Source organism: Capricornis sumatraensis, chromosome 4 (genome assembly GCF_032405125.1).
Source record: "Capricornis sumatraensis isolate serow.1 chromosome 4, serow.2, whole genome shotgun sequence".
Taxonomy (NCBI): Eukaryota; Metazoa; Chordata; class Mammalia; order Artiodactyla; family Bovidae; genus Capricornis; species Capricornis sumatraensis.
In genome coordinates, this window is record NC_091072.1 from 134788853 (window position 1) to 134803273 (window position 14421).

General features: G+C 42.0%; 1 protein-coding gene across 3 annotated transcripts in view; it reads right to left on the reverse strand.

Annotated features, from left to right (window-relative positions):
- Positions 1–10131, reverse strand: part of PLEKHA5 (pleckstrin homology domain containing A5) — a 261444-nt gene extending 251313 nt beyond the window's left edge. For all 3 annotated transcript variants that reach the window (XM_068969980.1, XM_068969979.1, XM_068969978.1), the window contains exons 1-3: positions 10040–10131; positions 9799–9878; positions 7448–7505 (exon numbers count right to left, since the gene is read on the reverse strand). In XM_068969980.1, the coding sequence (XP_068826081.1) occupies positions 7448–7505; positions 9799–9878; positions 10040–10131 (230 nt within the window). The remainder of the gene's footprint in view (positions 1–7447; positions 7506–9798; positions 9879–10039) is intronic.
- Between the last annotated feature and the right edge of the window lie 4290 nt (positions 10132–14421).

A 14421-nucleotide genomic window follows, 5' to 3' on the forward strand; every position in this document is an offset into this window, starting at 1 on the left:
GCCCAGATGCTATTAATTCTTCATCCGTCAGGTGACTTTGTGCTGCTCTGTTCTGATCACTCTGTGTGGTTTCACAGCTGAGCTTCAAGAAGAAGGCTTACACTTTACGTTCGTGAGAAAGGCCTCTTCCATACTGGACCAATTCCTCAAAATGCATCTGCTCAAAGCATCATGCACGTCATAGCGTTTATCAGGCTGTACATTTGTGATTATGTTACCACTGTCTCTCCCACTAATTTAACTATAAGCTCCGTAAGAGTAAGGTCCATGTCTGTTTCATTCATAAAAGCTAAAGCACTCAGCACACAATGCTCGCTAAGTATTTGTTGAATGAGTTATTGGATGAAAGAATATGACAGTGCTGGCTTGGATCTACATATATTATTTGGAGATAAAGCAGCTGAGACAGCATTTTAAGGGGTAGAGGATATGTTTCTTATTCATGAGGGGGAACAGAAAATAACGCTGGGAGTCCTTTGGAAAGGCCAGATTTTAGCCACCTAAAATGTGATGTCCTTTTTGAGGTAAGCAGCTCAAAAAGCAAACCATCATTAACACTTCTACCTAGAGCTTCCCCCAACCACCAACCCCCTTATTCTGGTCAAGGGCCCCAATCATTCTTGTAGCCACTCAGACACAAAGGCCTCTAAGTAAATTTTGACCTCTCTTTCTCTGACAACCTCCCAGCTCACCAAGACTCCCAAGGCCTGTCAACTCCTCTTTAATAACTTTGATCAATGGCCTCCTTCCTTTCCATTCCACTGCTACCAACTTGGTTCCAGCACTAACTCACTCCCAGATTATAGCCACAGACCCAGAAAGGGACTCCTCCATTCCACGTTTTGCCCCTCTCTAAGCCATGCTGCCTGCATTAAAATCTCTCTTAATACCTTCACCTTACGCTATTAACGCTATGCCAAAAAGCAACAACAAAAAAACACCCACCTGCAGTGGCTTGCCTAGAAATGAAAATCTCAGCCTTACATTCAAAGACCAGACACAATATAGCCGCAAACAGAATTCCTAGTCTGACTTCTCATTATCCTAGCATTTTTTCTAATCACCTACCAGCAGGGCAGTTATCACTATTCATCACTATTTAACAACTCAAAACCTATTGACCAGTATTTTTTTAATAGAATCTCGGAATTTGGACTTTCCTTTACATCCACTCGACAGTGCTAGTAATGGGCACTCTTCTAGGTATTTGGTATATATGTGAATTCCTGCCATCCCCTAAAGGCCTAACTCAACTCCTGCCTCTTCCTTCAAGCCCTTCCCCTTCAACCTGGCCCTATGTTTCTTCTTGTTTCTCTGACTTCTTAGGATGCCATTTGAGTGACAACCAGCATCACTTTTATATGAACTCCAATTTGCTCATACATAGCTATACATGTCACTTTTCACCATTTAACCCCAACTTATACATATCTTTATAGAAAGGTGAAAAGGTCCCAGGAGAGAGTATTTGCCCACAAGCACTGAGAAACCCCTTGTCTTTGTAGCACAGACAGAGATACCTAAACAGGGATGTTTACACCCCACCAGTTTCTGTGGCCTCCAATTCCTTGACTCTTCCAACCAATTCTTTCCCTACTCCCCTTTCCTTCCTCCTTCCTAAACTACACCAGCTTTGACAATCAGAAATACAAACCAAGAAAGAGGTCCATCCGCATAAGAAGGAAATCACTTGAGAAATCCAGAAGGGGCTCGCTAAATGCAGTCACTTGCACTGTGGGGTCTCCTCTGGTCCTACCCCAACTAACTCCTCTGGAGGCCAGCAGTATCAGCACAGACACCACTTACCAGGGGCTCACCAGATGCTGGCATTAAGCTATAGGCAAGCGGTACAAGAAGACGCTGAGCAGGCCTGGTCCTGAGCAATGGTCCTGGGACTAAAAAGGACCATGAGATCCCATGATAAAATTCATGCTATTGGAAGTCCTGTTATCTCACCCTTGAAACCCTAAATACACTTTATCACTGAAACATTTATGGGAAACTTTCCTAATCTGTCACAAAACACTCTGCTTTTCCTTTATGAGGATGCCATTTTAAAATCACGTTTGCTCCATTTTTTTAAAAAAACAACCCAACTGCACTGGGTCTTCATGGCTGTGCAGGCTTTCTCTAGTTGTGGTGAGGAGGAGGTACTCTCTAGTACGGTGTGCGGGCTTCTCATTGCAGTGGCTTCTCCTGTCGGGGAGCACAGGCTCTAGCCGAACGGGCTTAGTTGCCCCAAGGCATGTCAAATCTTCCCAGATCAGAGATCGAAACTGCATGTGTCCTTTCATTGACAGGAGAGTTCTTAACCACTGGACCACCAGGGAAATCTCATTTTTTGTTTCCATGTCTCTTTTTCCTAATAAGACTGTATGCTCCAGGAAAGCCTCAGCTGAGTCACCAAATACCTAGAATAGTACCCAACACCAGCACTCTGGAGTGGATGTAAAGTGAAAGTGAAAGTGAAGTCACTTAATGACCAAATTCCGAGATTCTATTTAAAAAATACTGGTCAATAGGTTTTGAGGGGTTAAACAAGCTTTCATGTGCCTACTAACCTACCTACTAACCTAGGGGGCTTCCCAGGTGGCTCAGTGGAATCCGCCTGCCCACACAGGAGATGTAGGTTTGATCCCTGAGTCAGGAAGATCCCCTGGAGAAGAAAATGGCAACCCACTCCAGTATTCTTGCCTGGAAAATCCCACGAGCAGAGGAGACTGGTGGGCTACAGTCTACAGAATCACAAAGAGTTGGACATAACTGAGTGATTGAGCACACACATACTAACCTATCCACTGCGCTTGTTTCTTTGAAATGATCTCTATTTCCAAGCAATCTATTTATGGAGGGACACATACCATAGGATCTGTTTATACTGCTCTGTATTTTTAGGTCTGGAAGAGTCTTAGCCCAGAGACCTTAATTTGAATGATAGTGACTAATAGTGAAGCTATAAGACCTACAACAGGACTTCAATCTCTTTAAGCTTCAGTTTCATCATGAAAAAGGGCGCAGGGGGAGGAGGGGGGAAAAAAGTAAAAAAAGGCTACTGTGAGTATTAAATTCATCGAATGCTCTGTTCAAGTGCCTCACACTAGGAGTCCGTGGGCCCCACACCATCTCTCTTTAATACTCCACATGCTTTTCTCTCCACCACAGCTGAAGGTTGAAACCCCAGTTCATTGTTATGCTGTACCTAACGAATTAGCATAAAGTGCTTCATACACAGAAGGATTACTCATTCCAAATACTGTTATGGATATGGAAAAGATGTACAATGTCCATGAATTGTTCTGAAACATGATGTTGCTACACCCCATTCTAATATTATAGTACGACCATACCAAACAATTTTAAATATCAAATACACTGCAATATATTCTCACATTCTCACGGCAGCTATGTTCCCTGTCTTCACTCATAGTTTCAGTTGTGATAATCTATGAAGAAACAGATTTTCTTCTCACTTGCAACTTTAAATGGCTATTTCATACTAGAATTCCCCTCACTGCAGATTAGTTTGAAATTCTAAGCACACATTAGATCCAACTATAGCAGATACTGAAATGAAACTTCATTAGTCAAAAAAAAAAAAATCAAACATTGCTCTATTTGCATATCTAAGTTCAATTTCAGAACTTTAAATTTAAATTAAGGAAAAAAGCAATATGAAAATATAACCTCACAACATTTACATACTACTTTATGACCCTGCAAAGACATTTTTGATCCCCAAACCTGTCACATAAGACAGTGACCTCTAGATAATTAGAACAAAGTTGCTCACTATTCAGAGAGCATTGTTTTAAGATTTACTTAGCACTTTAAATTAACCATCTTAAAGCTTTGAAGCACAAAGTAACAGTCAATGACACATACATTTTAAGCTACCATGACCTGTCATTACAGAGTCATTAAGTAGTATTTTCAAGGAGTAAGCAGAAAGCTTTATAACCTTCAAATATATGACTATCTTCTGCACTTTGAGCTGAGTTATTTGAATATTTAAAGCTATACTTCCTAAATTATAAAAATCACCGGCAACTTTCAGCATTCTTCCCCAAAAATAAAAAGCATGAATTAATTGTTAAAAAGCAATATGGAAACAATAATCAAATTCAGACTCTGTTTATATGTATTTACACACACACACAATAAAATATTTTAGAGGCTGGCTAGCTTAAGGCAAACTTTCTTCATTAAAAAAATAAACCTAAATATTTATTGTTACAATAAAGAATTAATTTTCAAATTTTAACATTTTTCTGGCCAAAGTGATTTAAAGTAAAATACCTTCTCTTTCTATTCTGTTTCCTAACTGTAAACTTTCATGAAAGAACCAATTTCAAAAACTGTATAAAGTAAACTGATTATCCAGCTCAAATTTATACAACTCTTAACTCTGATCCGTCCCTCTGTTGACATTAGTGAGCGCTGTCAACTGTACACACACAACTCTCCCACTGTGGCAACAGAAAGAGTGAAGACACACAGCTTTGGCTCTACTTAGACTTATCTGTGGTTATCTGTATCTGTGGTTATCTACACACAGCTTAAAGACAGAGATTAAATAGTTAAGCAGGATCTGAAAGCTAAGTAACTTTCCACATTTCCCATACTATCTCTTCTTTGGCACTCTGAGTGCATTATTCTGTAGAATATTGTAAATTCCCAGAACCATATAAAATTCAAAGAAATTTGAAAGTTGGCTGGAACTGAGAAGTTGCCTTTTCCAGCTCACCTAATTCAAAGATGTGAAGACTGAGCTCCACTGTCAGGGGGTCAAGGCCACAGTCCTGCCTTCCTTCTGCTCTTCTTACTGCCCACAGGAATGCAGGTGTTGATACTAAAACATCGATACAATCCAAAGATAAATTCTTGGCCATTTGCCATTTTGAACCACCACCACCATTGGTTCTGAAGAGAATTTGAGAGTTAAATGTACTTCACATGGGAACTAAAGTAGAAACAACTCCAGTTCTTGGTCTCCCTTCTTGCTCTGGGAGCCTCCGAGGAACACCGGATTAGGAATAACAAGATAATCAATGGGTCTTTTATCTGCCTTTCATCTTCTCTGTCCCATGTGAACAAAACCCACCCTGCTCACTCCATCACCTCTTTTTATTATAATCTGGTCAATAATCTCCTTTCTTCATCTAACATAGAACCCACAGTGAAAAATACATCCACCAACAGCCATCACTTTCCTATGGCAAACTCCTATCCTTTCTCCTACTCTGAACATTCTAAATATAGTTCACATCCCGGCTGTTTCTCATCTTGCTGTCTTTGCAGACTCCTAAGTTCCAAAGGCATATTTCTGTTGTTTTATTATGTGGTGTGACAAGGAAAAGAGTTCTTCTGACGACAACCACAATTAAAACGAGATTCAGACATGGTAACATAGGCAAGAGCATTCTGCAAACTGTTAAGTTTCAGATACAAGCAGTGCCCCTAGTACACTACAATAATCAAGCACCCCTAATTGCTCATAACAACACAAGAAGGTAAAAGGTTTTGAGGAAATGACAGCCCACATTAGAGATTTAACTGATCTTAAAAGAAATTAGCCTTCTGATACAATCCAGAAAGGAAAAACAGTAGCACCTAACATTCAGCAAATCATGTATTTCTCAATGGTTGTTTTAAACTTCTACTTAAAAGAAGTTTAGAGGTTTAATGAATGCATAATTTTAAAACGTGCTCAACTTTAGAACAAATTACCTTCATAAAGTAAATTCTTTATTGCTACCTTTGGACACAACGATTGGCTGTCTCCCAATACCACATGATGAAAACTCGCTAACTTAAAAATGCATGTAGAATTAAAGTCAAATTATTACACCTTTCTGAATGCAGTCCTTATGTGCCTGAGAAACTTAGGCATGACACAAAAAAGATTCTAATTTGTTTAAGTCAACATAAAAGAAACTCTAATCAAAAGGGCTAGTGAAACAAAAGAAAAGTTGGTCTTTTGTAACAGCTTAGTTCTAAACTAAAACATACATATTCAGCCTGCACAAAGTAACATTTTGCACTGCCAAATAAACATTCATTTAAGGATGTACACATTCACCAAAATTTAAATAATATTGAGAACTATAGTGTTACTCCTATTCTGTAAGATCAGTGAGGCTTAATGTACAGCAGTTAAAATTATACTGGGCACAAGTAAACGAACTCCATCCAAAAAAAGCTGTCTTCGGAAATATCAATACTTTGTCCAAAAAAAAAAAAGAAGAATCCCTTTCATGACAATACAAACTCACTTTAATTCAGGATGAAAAAGAACTCTAAAGAAAACAGTTGGTGACTCTGCACTTTATTCATGCCTTTGTTTTCTAGGCCATTAAACGATCACAGCACAATCTCCAAATAAAAGATGCAAATCAAACATATCCAGGGAAGGACCACATCATGAAACTGTACTCCATTCCTGTATCTTCATTCTGCTTTCTTCACTTCTACATCCAAAAAAAGCAAGCATAACTAGTATCTGTATGTTTCCCTAAATATTTTATAAAAAATCATTCTAAAAAAAATGTTTAAGCCATGTAGATAATTATAATTTCGTGAGGTATGACATCATCTTTAAAATGGCACTCAGTAAAATGCCTTATTGGGCTGGATGAAGCAGAGGTACCTTAAGCTAGATATCTGTTATTATTAATAAGCCAATGACATCTCAACAAAATCTTATAGTTAAGCATTCTCCTTCAAGCCTCAGTTCCTTAAAATGAAACAAAAAAATTTTAAACAAGCTCTCAAGTTAACAGTTTCTAATTTAAAATGAAGATAAAACCACCTTTATGTTCCCTTGAGGGATAAAAAAAAAATCTTCCTATATAATGTTGACCTCAAACTGGTGTATCTGTCTCCAAGCACTGTCAAGTTAACAGTTAACAGAAATTACTTCAATATTCTATAAAATTAACTTAAAGATTAGGACTGGTCATTTGTCCTTAAGTGCTACTGAAAGCCTTTTATTCAAACACAAATGCCAGTAAAACATTTAGATATGAAACTCTGAAACTTAGCTCTATTTACATAAACTGAGGCAAATTACAAACAATACTCCCACAGATGTTTGTGAAATATTCCATATTTATTTGTTTTTACTTTCAGCCCTGTCACCATCCATCAAACTGTAACCTAGCTCTACATCAATTTCACTACACTACAATCACTCAAGAATATATACAGAAGCACCAAAAATATAACTGTGGCCACAAATGATCTAACTGCTAAATCAATGAATGCCCACGCAAATAACATAAGAAAACTGAGTGCTATCTTTTACCTCTAATTCCAAGACCCATAAAGCATAAAATCAAAAAATACGATAAACCTTAAGAAATCATGATTGTACCTCGACATACAACCAAAGGTTAATCATAACATCTGAATTACCAAGGGAAAAAAAATCATAATTAAAAAGACTCACTTTATATAGTATCTTGCACCTTCAAAAGTATATGCTTCTTCCCAGCCAGTAGGCAAATCTAAAAAACATGTATTTCACAATCAGTATTACTTCAACAGAACAGCATAGTAAGTTTCAAACCATTTTAATTATTTCTTTTCAGGATCAGTGATTTTCATTTATTAAGTTTCTAACCCCACCCTCAAAAAAAGCATTAGACTGGTAGTAAAATTCACAGTAGATACAACATCATTTTTGGGAAATAGCAATTCATATGTAATGCCACCAGAAAACTATCGACCACATTAGAGATTATCTGACAGAATTATACACTTTGATCAGAGTGGAGAGGAAAAAAAGCCAAGAGAGGTCTTCTAATCCCAAGTAAATATCCATGAACAGCAGGCCAAAAAACCCCCCAAAATCAAAGAAAGAGACTGTGCATAAAAGGTAACACCCACTTCTTCCTAAGGATGTTGAGTCTATTTAAGACCACACCTTTCAGCTACATAAGTGAATCCATCCGGGAAGTGTCACTGGTGAGAGAGAACTTCCGAAGTATTTAATTAAGGGGAATGAAATCTGACATCACATGCTTTATACATGTGTGTTTCTACAGACTTGGCTTGCAGAGATGTGAAGTTTCAAGCCATAAACCTGGCAAGCATGCAGGTGAATGATGCTAACATTCTGTGCTTGCAAATTACTTACAAACGACCAGTAGCTTGGATTTAATCATGATACCGCTCTAAAATAAAAACACTGATGTGTGTGCAAAATCAAAGCAAAATAAACCAAACCAGAAAAAAAAAAAATCAAGATCATCTCTCTCAAAAATCAAATTAACCTGAAATCACAGAATAAAATTTTTCTAACGTGTCAATGTTATCAAACCTGGGGAGTATATACGATAAAATACGTATTTCACATAGCCAAAATAATCATGGACCAATTCCACAAGACGATGAGGCTACATAACCTAAACATCACATTGTCTCCTGTGACACAAACCTGTTACTATCCATAACGCAAAGAGGCCACTGAAGTTGACTGTATGTATGCCAAACACCAAAATGTACATTTCAGTCAAAGAGGACACTGAGGAGTTAAGAAATATGACGGTGAATTAGTCAGAAATGCCTCAAAAATGGAACCTCATCATGCTTGCTACACCAGCTTTCTCTTTCCTCCTCCACCTTTTTGCAAATTTGGGGATATTAGTCACTGTGCTGAACTCCAGCATTTAATACAGGAGACAGGCTTGTTCAATAACCTGGCAACTTTAAGAGAGAACCTCGGAGTTGGAGAGGAAATATCCCGGAAGACTAGCTCTACAGAGCTTTTCTGAAGCCGGCCTCACCTTCCACGCAAACTGTTCTCAAGCCTTTCCAATCACCAGTAACAGAGGCAGGCCAGGAAAGAACACATGTTACGTTTCAAAGGCAAACAAGTTTCAAGAATGTACACAAAGACTGACAAAAGAAAGCCAGAGCAGCACTGAAGCTCCAATCTGCTCCTCTCCAGCTCAGCTCACAGGCAGCCTTCAAACCAGCTACCCAAGGCACCAAGGCACCGAGCTGGTTCCCCGGCGACCCTCTCCAATCGGGGACCCAGGCCCGCACGCGGGACGCCCCTACCCCCACCCCCAGCACGCCCACCGGCTCTGGGCGGCGTGTGCGACCTCGGTGCTGCCGCCGGGGACTTTGAATCGAGCTGGCGGGCAACTGCAGCTCCAAATGCCTCCTCCGGCCCCGGCTGCACGAGGGAAAGAGCCCAGATTTCCCCAGCCGCTCCGGCGCGAGGAACGATCGCAGCACCCCCCGAACTCCTCACCTCCTCCATCAGCCACCTTACCCCCAAGTCCCGCCTCGGAGGAGGAAGCCGCCCGGGAGGTTGTGGATACGTTCTCCCGGCGGACCGGAGGCAGGATCCCGGGGCCGCACGATGCGAGAGGGAAAGGACTTCCTAAAAGATGGCAAGGGGCCCCGGGGGCGACAGGAGGACTCAGGAGTGGCCGCGGGAGGAACAACTCAGGGTCCCAGCTTTCCCGGGAGAGGGGAGTGGGCCACCCTACAGGGGTGGGGGGCGGAGGGTGAGCAGTTTGGAATGGGGCAGAGGGCGCCTCGGACTGGCGGCGATCCGAGGCGGAGGAGAGGGGCGTCCAGAGACTCGAGGGAAGTCCCCCGGCGGGCCCCACCCCCCCGGTTCCCTCTACCTGCGGCCGCCCCCGCCGGCCTCCGCCCCACCTCGACGCCTCCCGCGGGACCGCGGCTCGGGGCAGGTAGCGAGGCAGGGAGGCGGGCGGCCGGGGCTCTGCCGCCTCCTCCCGGCGGAGCCCAACTCCTCTCGGGCCCGGCCGGGCTCGGCGTTACCTGTGCTCTGCCGCCGGTGCCCGGTGACCACGGCCTCGCCGGTGACGGGGTGCAGCCAGGTGGTGCTCTTCGCCTCCTCGCTGCAGGGGGGGGGGGGGGAGAAAAGAAGGCGAGACGGGGCGTGAGTGGGGACGCCGTGCGGAGCCGAGGGGGCCGGAGCGGCACCGACCCGCCGCGCTGTCCCGCGGTCGCCAGCTTCCCGCCCCCCTCCGGGCCCCCCGCGCCGGCCCCGGTCCTTTACTTGATGAAGAAGACGCGGCCGCCCCTGGTGATCCCGTAAGTCCAGGAGCGGGGCAGGGAGCAGATCCACTCCAGGTTCAGATCCGCCGCCATGTCTGATCCCCAGCCGCCGCCGCCGCCTTGTCCTGCTGCCGCCGCGGCTGCCGAGGGAGGAGGGAGCGAGCCAGCGAACGAGCAGTGCGAGCGCGGCCGGAGCGCGCCTCCCCGGCCCGGCGCGCCCCCGCGCGCGCCCTACCCCCTCGGGCGGCGCCCGCCCCGCCGCCCGGGCTGGGTCGGGCCCGCGCCGCCGCCCCTCCGCATCCTCCGCGGCCGCCGGCCGGCCGCCCCGCCGCGCGCTCGGGGGATGGGCGAACGGCGCCGCGCCCCGCGGCCAGACCCCTCCCTCCCGCGCCCCCCCCACCGCCCCCGCCGCCCGAGCTAAGGTTCCGGGATCGATCCGAGAAAAAAAAAAAAAAAGGCGTCCTGCCCCCCGGGCTTTGCCTAAGGCTTCCCAGCCCCAAGCGCGATTCAAAGAGAGCCTAATCTGAACATCCCTGATTGCTCTCTCTCTAAAACAACAGAAACACAGCGTCTGAGCTTTGTTTTATAAGAGCTATTGACTATCTAAGATTTTTCCCCAAAAAAGAAAAATATATATACATATGTGTGTGTGTATATATATATATATATATCGCTTTAAAAAGGAAGGCCGTTTTTATTCCAGCACACGGAAGGTTTTTCCTGTTTGTGTTTTGTGTGCCAGATAGCAACGGTTTGACAAGTTGCCACGGACCCACAAATAAGAGTGAATTCAGACTCGACACAAGTTTGCCTCTTCCTGGACCCCTTAAATCTTTTAACGTTTTGTAAAATACAAACTTGTCTTTTTCTCTAACTTTTTTTAAAAATTCAGTTATTTACCAACCTGAATTTCTACTTTCTCATATCTCCTATAAATTATAATATTACCTAACTGTACAGAGCCTTTGAAACCATGTACATTTTTGAAGTCCCTACAACAGCCCTGTGGATAGTACTATAATCCCCATTTTACAGATGGGAAAAATAAAGTTTGAAGAAACTTGCCCAAGCGTCCTCATGGACTGCAGCCCATCAGGCTCCTCTGTCCATGGAACTCTCCAGGCAAGAATACTGGAATGGATTGCCATTTCCTACTCCAGGGGATCTTTCCGACCCAGGGATCAAACTGGCGTCTCCTGCTTTTGGCAAGTGGATTCTTTACACCACATGGGTAGCCCTCAAGGTCATAGTACTAAGTGACAAAGCCTGTATTTTAAGTGACTGTTAAATTTAAAAAGTCTTATTTGTATAATCACACTGCTATACTTAAATTTTAAGTCCCACCTTTCCTCTGCCCTCCCACCCTTTTTTTGTTGTTGTTTTGTTTTGTTTTTTAATCAGAGAATGGCAGATTTCATTGCAACTAAGATCTCCCTTAAGGCCAGCTAAGAGCACTGGCCTCCTCTCATTGTCGCTGATGCTCAGCCACACTTGGAATTGCTTCTGTGTCTTTGCAGCAAGATGACTCATGCCAACAGGAGTACACAGCTCAATAATAATAGTACTACTTGGTATTCTCATAGCACCTTTTTCTGACCAGTTCTGGGGACCTCTGAAGAATTATCTTACTCATATTCCCAAATGCTCAAAGAGGCAAATCTTTTTCAACAGTTACAGAAACTAAGGCAGGAAAAGGGTAAATGACCTTGGCCAAAGCAAGATCCAGCCACTAAGATGGAGCCTGGATGAGAATGCAGTTTCATTGGACTTTTATCTCTCATCCTCTAATTCCCCAAGGCCATTCTGTCTTTGGTGAAAAGGAGTCTGCAATTACTGCTATAATTTTCCTGTCCATCTGCATACACAGGGGAAAAAAATAACATCACTTTAATGTTTCTCTCTTTTCGGTTCCTTTGCATTCTCCTCTTTCATTTCATTACTTCTTGACATCTTATCTCCTGCCCAGTCTTTGGAAAAATGAGTTTTTGTTTTTTTTTAATCAATGAATAACTAGCAGGAAATGTTCCACATTACCATCAGTGGTCACAGGATGTAACACAGCAAGACAATCAAGAGGTATTGACTTTATATCATGCTATCATTATATACTGAAAAATCTAAAGTAGGTCTTTAATATCATAATAATAACTTTAGAAATCTGGTACCTGTTAGTACAGTAGTATCATTTGACTTTTTTTACTTCATACTGCTAAGAAGTCATTAAGTTGACCATAGGTTGTATGGAGATTTCATTTTACCTGTGAATCTTTGATTTACAAGATTCATGAATGCAAGGCATATTTCAAAAAGTGATAAAAAAAAAAGTGATAGAGATTCACTTAATAAAAATGTGTATCTTACAAAATCACATTTGCAGTGCTTAAATAGTAACCTAAAATCTTATGTACAATTCCCTATGTCTCAAAATTTAGGAAAGGCAGTAAATAAAGTTAGTGACAATATACAAAATGAGGCATATACAAAATGCTCCTGATTTGGAAAAGTAATAGTCCCTGTGGCTTCAGGGAAGCAATTAAAAGTGGCTTCGTACATTAGAATGTGAGGCACTCTGGATAATTTTCACCCTTAATGAGTAAAGCTATATTCTTTAAATTTTCCTTGAATGTCCTTTCTCTGCAGCTTTATTGCCTTACCCAGGTCTGCTTTACTTTCTATTTATGTGTACATGTAGGAAGCGAAGAATCATGTCTTCTCCATCACTGAATCCTTCCCAACCTTGAGTCAGTTCTCAGATGGTTATTGGATTTCATTTTCTTCCCAGTGCTTTGGCCTCCCAGCAGAGTTAGTTTCCAGTAACACATCCCCTTTTTATCACTCTGTACCTCTTCAATAACTGACTCAGATCTAAACTCCTATCTAACCTCTGCTTTTTATTTTTTTTATACTTCCATCTAATGAAACCATTCCATTTCATACATCATGATCTACCTTTTTGAGGCGTATCAGCCTATGACTGTTGCAGCTTCTCTGGAAAAGAAGTTTAAAAGTGCTGAGCACTGAAAGTAAACATCACTCTGTCTATATATAGAGGACAATCCTTGTCCTAAAGAGCTTCCAGTTCAAATATAACAGAAAAATACACACTGTGACAAGAAAAATCAGAGGAAAGTTTCTTAAAATATGTAAAAGGGAACAAAGTGACATCTTAGAAAACAGCAAATAAATATTTCCCCCTTTTAATGGAAATGATAAAAGCATGAGCTCTGGAAAGTAGACAAAGAGGCTCTAGAGAGAGAAGTTTCTTTTTTACTATCAAGAACCATCTCTTATTCATGCACATTGTTATTGTTCAGTTGCTCAGTCATGTCTGACTCTTTGCCACCCATGGACTGCAGTACTCCAGGCTTCCCAGTCCTTCACTATCTCCGTGAGTTTGCTGAAATTCCTGTCCGTTGAGTCAGTGATGCCATCCAACTATCTCATCCTCTGTTGCCCACTTCTCCTGTCCTCAATATTTCCATTTACCAACAAAGTTTTGTGACTTTGATTAGGTTGTATTTCCAACTATGTTTGTGTTACCTTATATGTTGTGTTACTTATTCATTCACAGAGTAAAGAATATTGTAAACAGTAACTTTAATTACTCAACTATAACATGTTTTGTTGTTTCTGTTTAGTTGCTAAGTCATGTCCGACTCTTGTGACCTCATGGACTGTAGCCCACAAGCTCCTCTGTCCATAGGATTTCCCAGGTATCAAACCCGGGTCTCATGCCTTGACAAGCAAATTCTTTACCGCTGAGCCATCAGGGAAAGTGAAAGTGAAAATTGCTCAGTTGTGTCTGACTCTACGACCCCAAGGATTATAAAGTCCATGAAATTCTTCAGGCCAGAATACTGGAGTGGGTAGCCAGTCCCTTCTCCAGGGGATCTTCCCAAACCAGGGATCGAACCCAGGTCTCCTGCATTGCAGGTGGATTCTTTACTAGCTGAGCAACCAGGGAAACCTCTATATATCAAGAAAAGTTGTGAGGAGGGGCAAATAGCAGATGCAATTAGCTTATTGAAAATCCAGGGAGAAAAGGTGGAAATTGAGGATCTAAAAGAAGACAAATAATATTTCAAAGTCAGTGTTTTAGAGATTCTTTTTCTGTTAAAGAATAAACTGATCAACGAGTTATACTTGAAATTATTTCCCTCATTCATTCAATGGCCATTTATAGAATCCCTACTCTATATGAGGTACCAGCTGGGTGAGAGGAATCAGAAATCTTGCCCTTCTATTTGGCTTAGAAAGAAAGATGGAGATGTATATATTGAAGTACAGTTTAGAAGAAGCATCTCTACCCTTCACATAGAAATAAACCACAGCAGTTGCTTTCTAAGGGAGTCTTGTGAACCCTCACAGCTTATCCCAGACTAC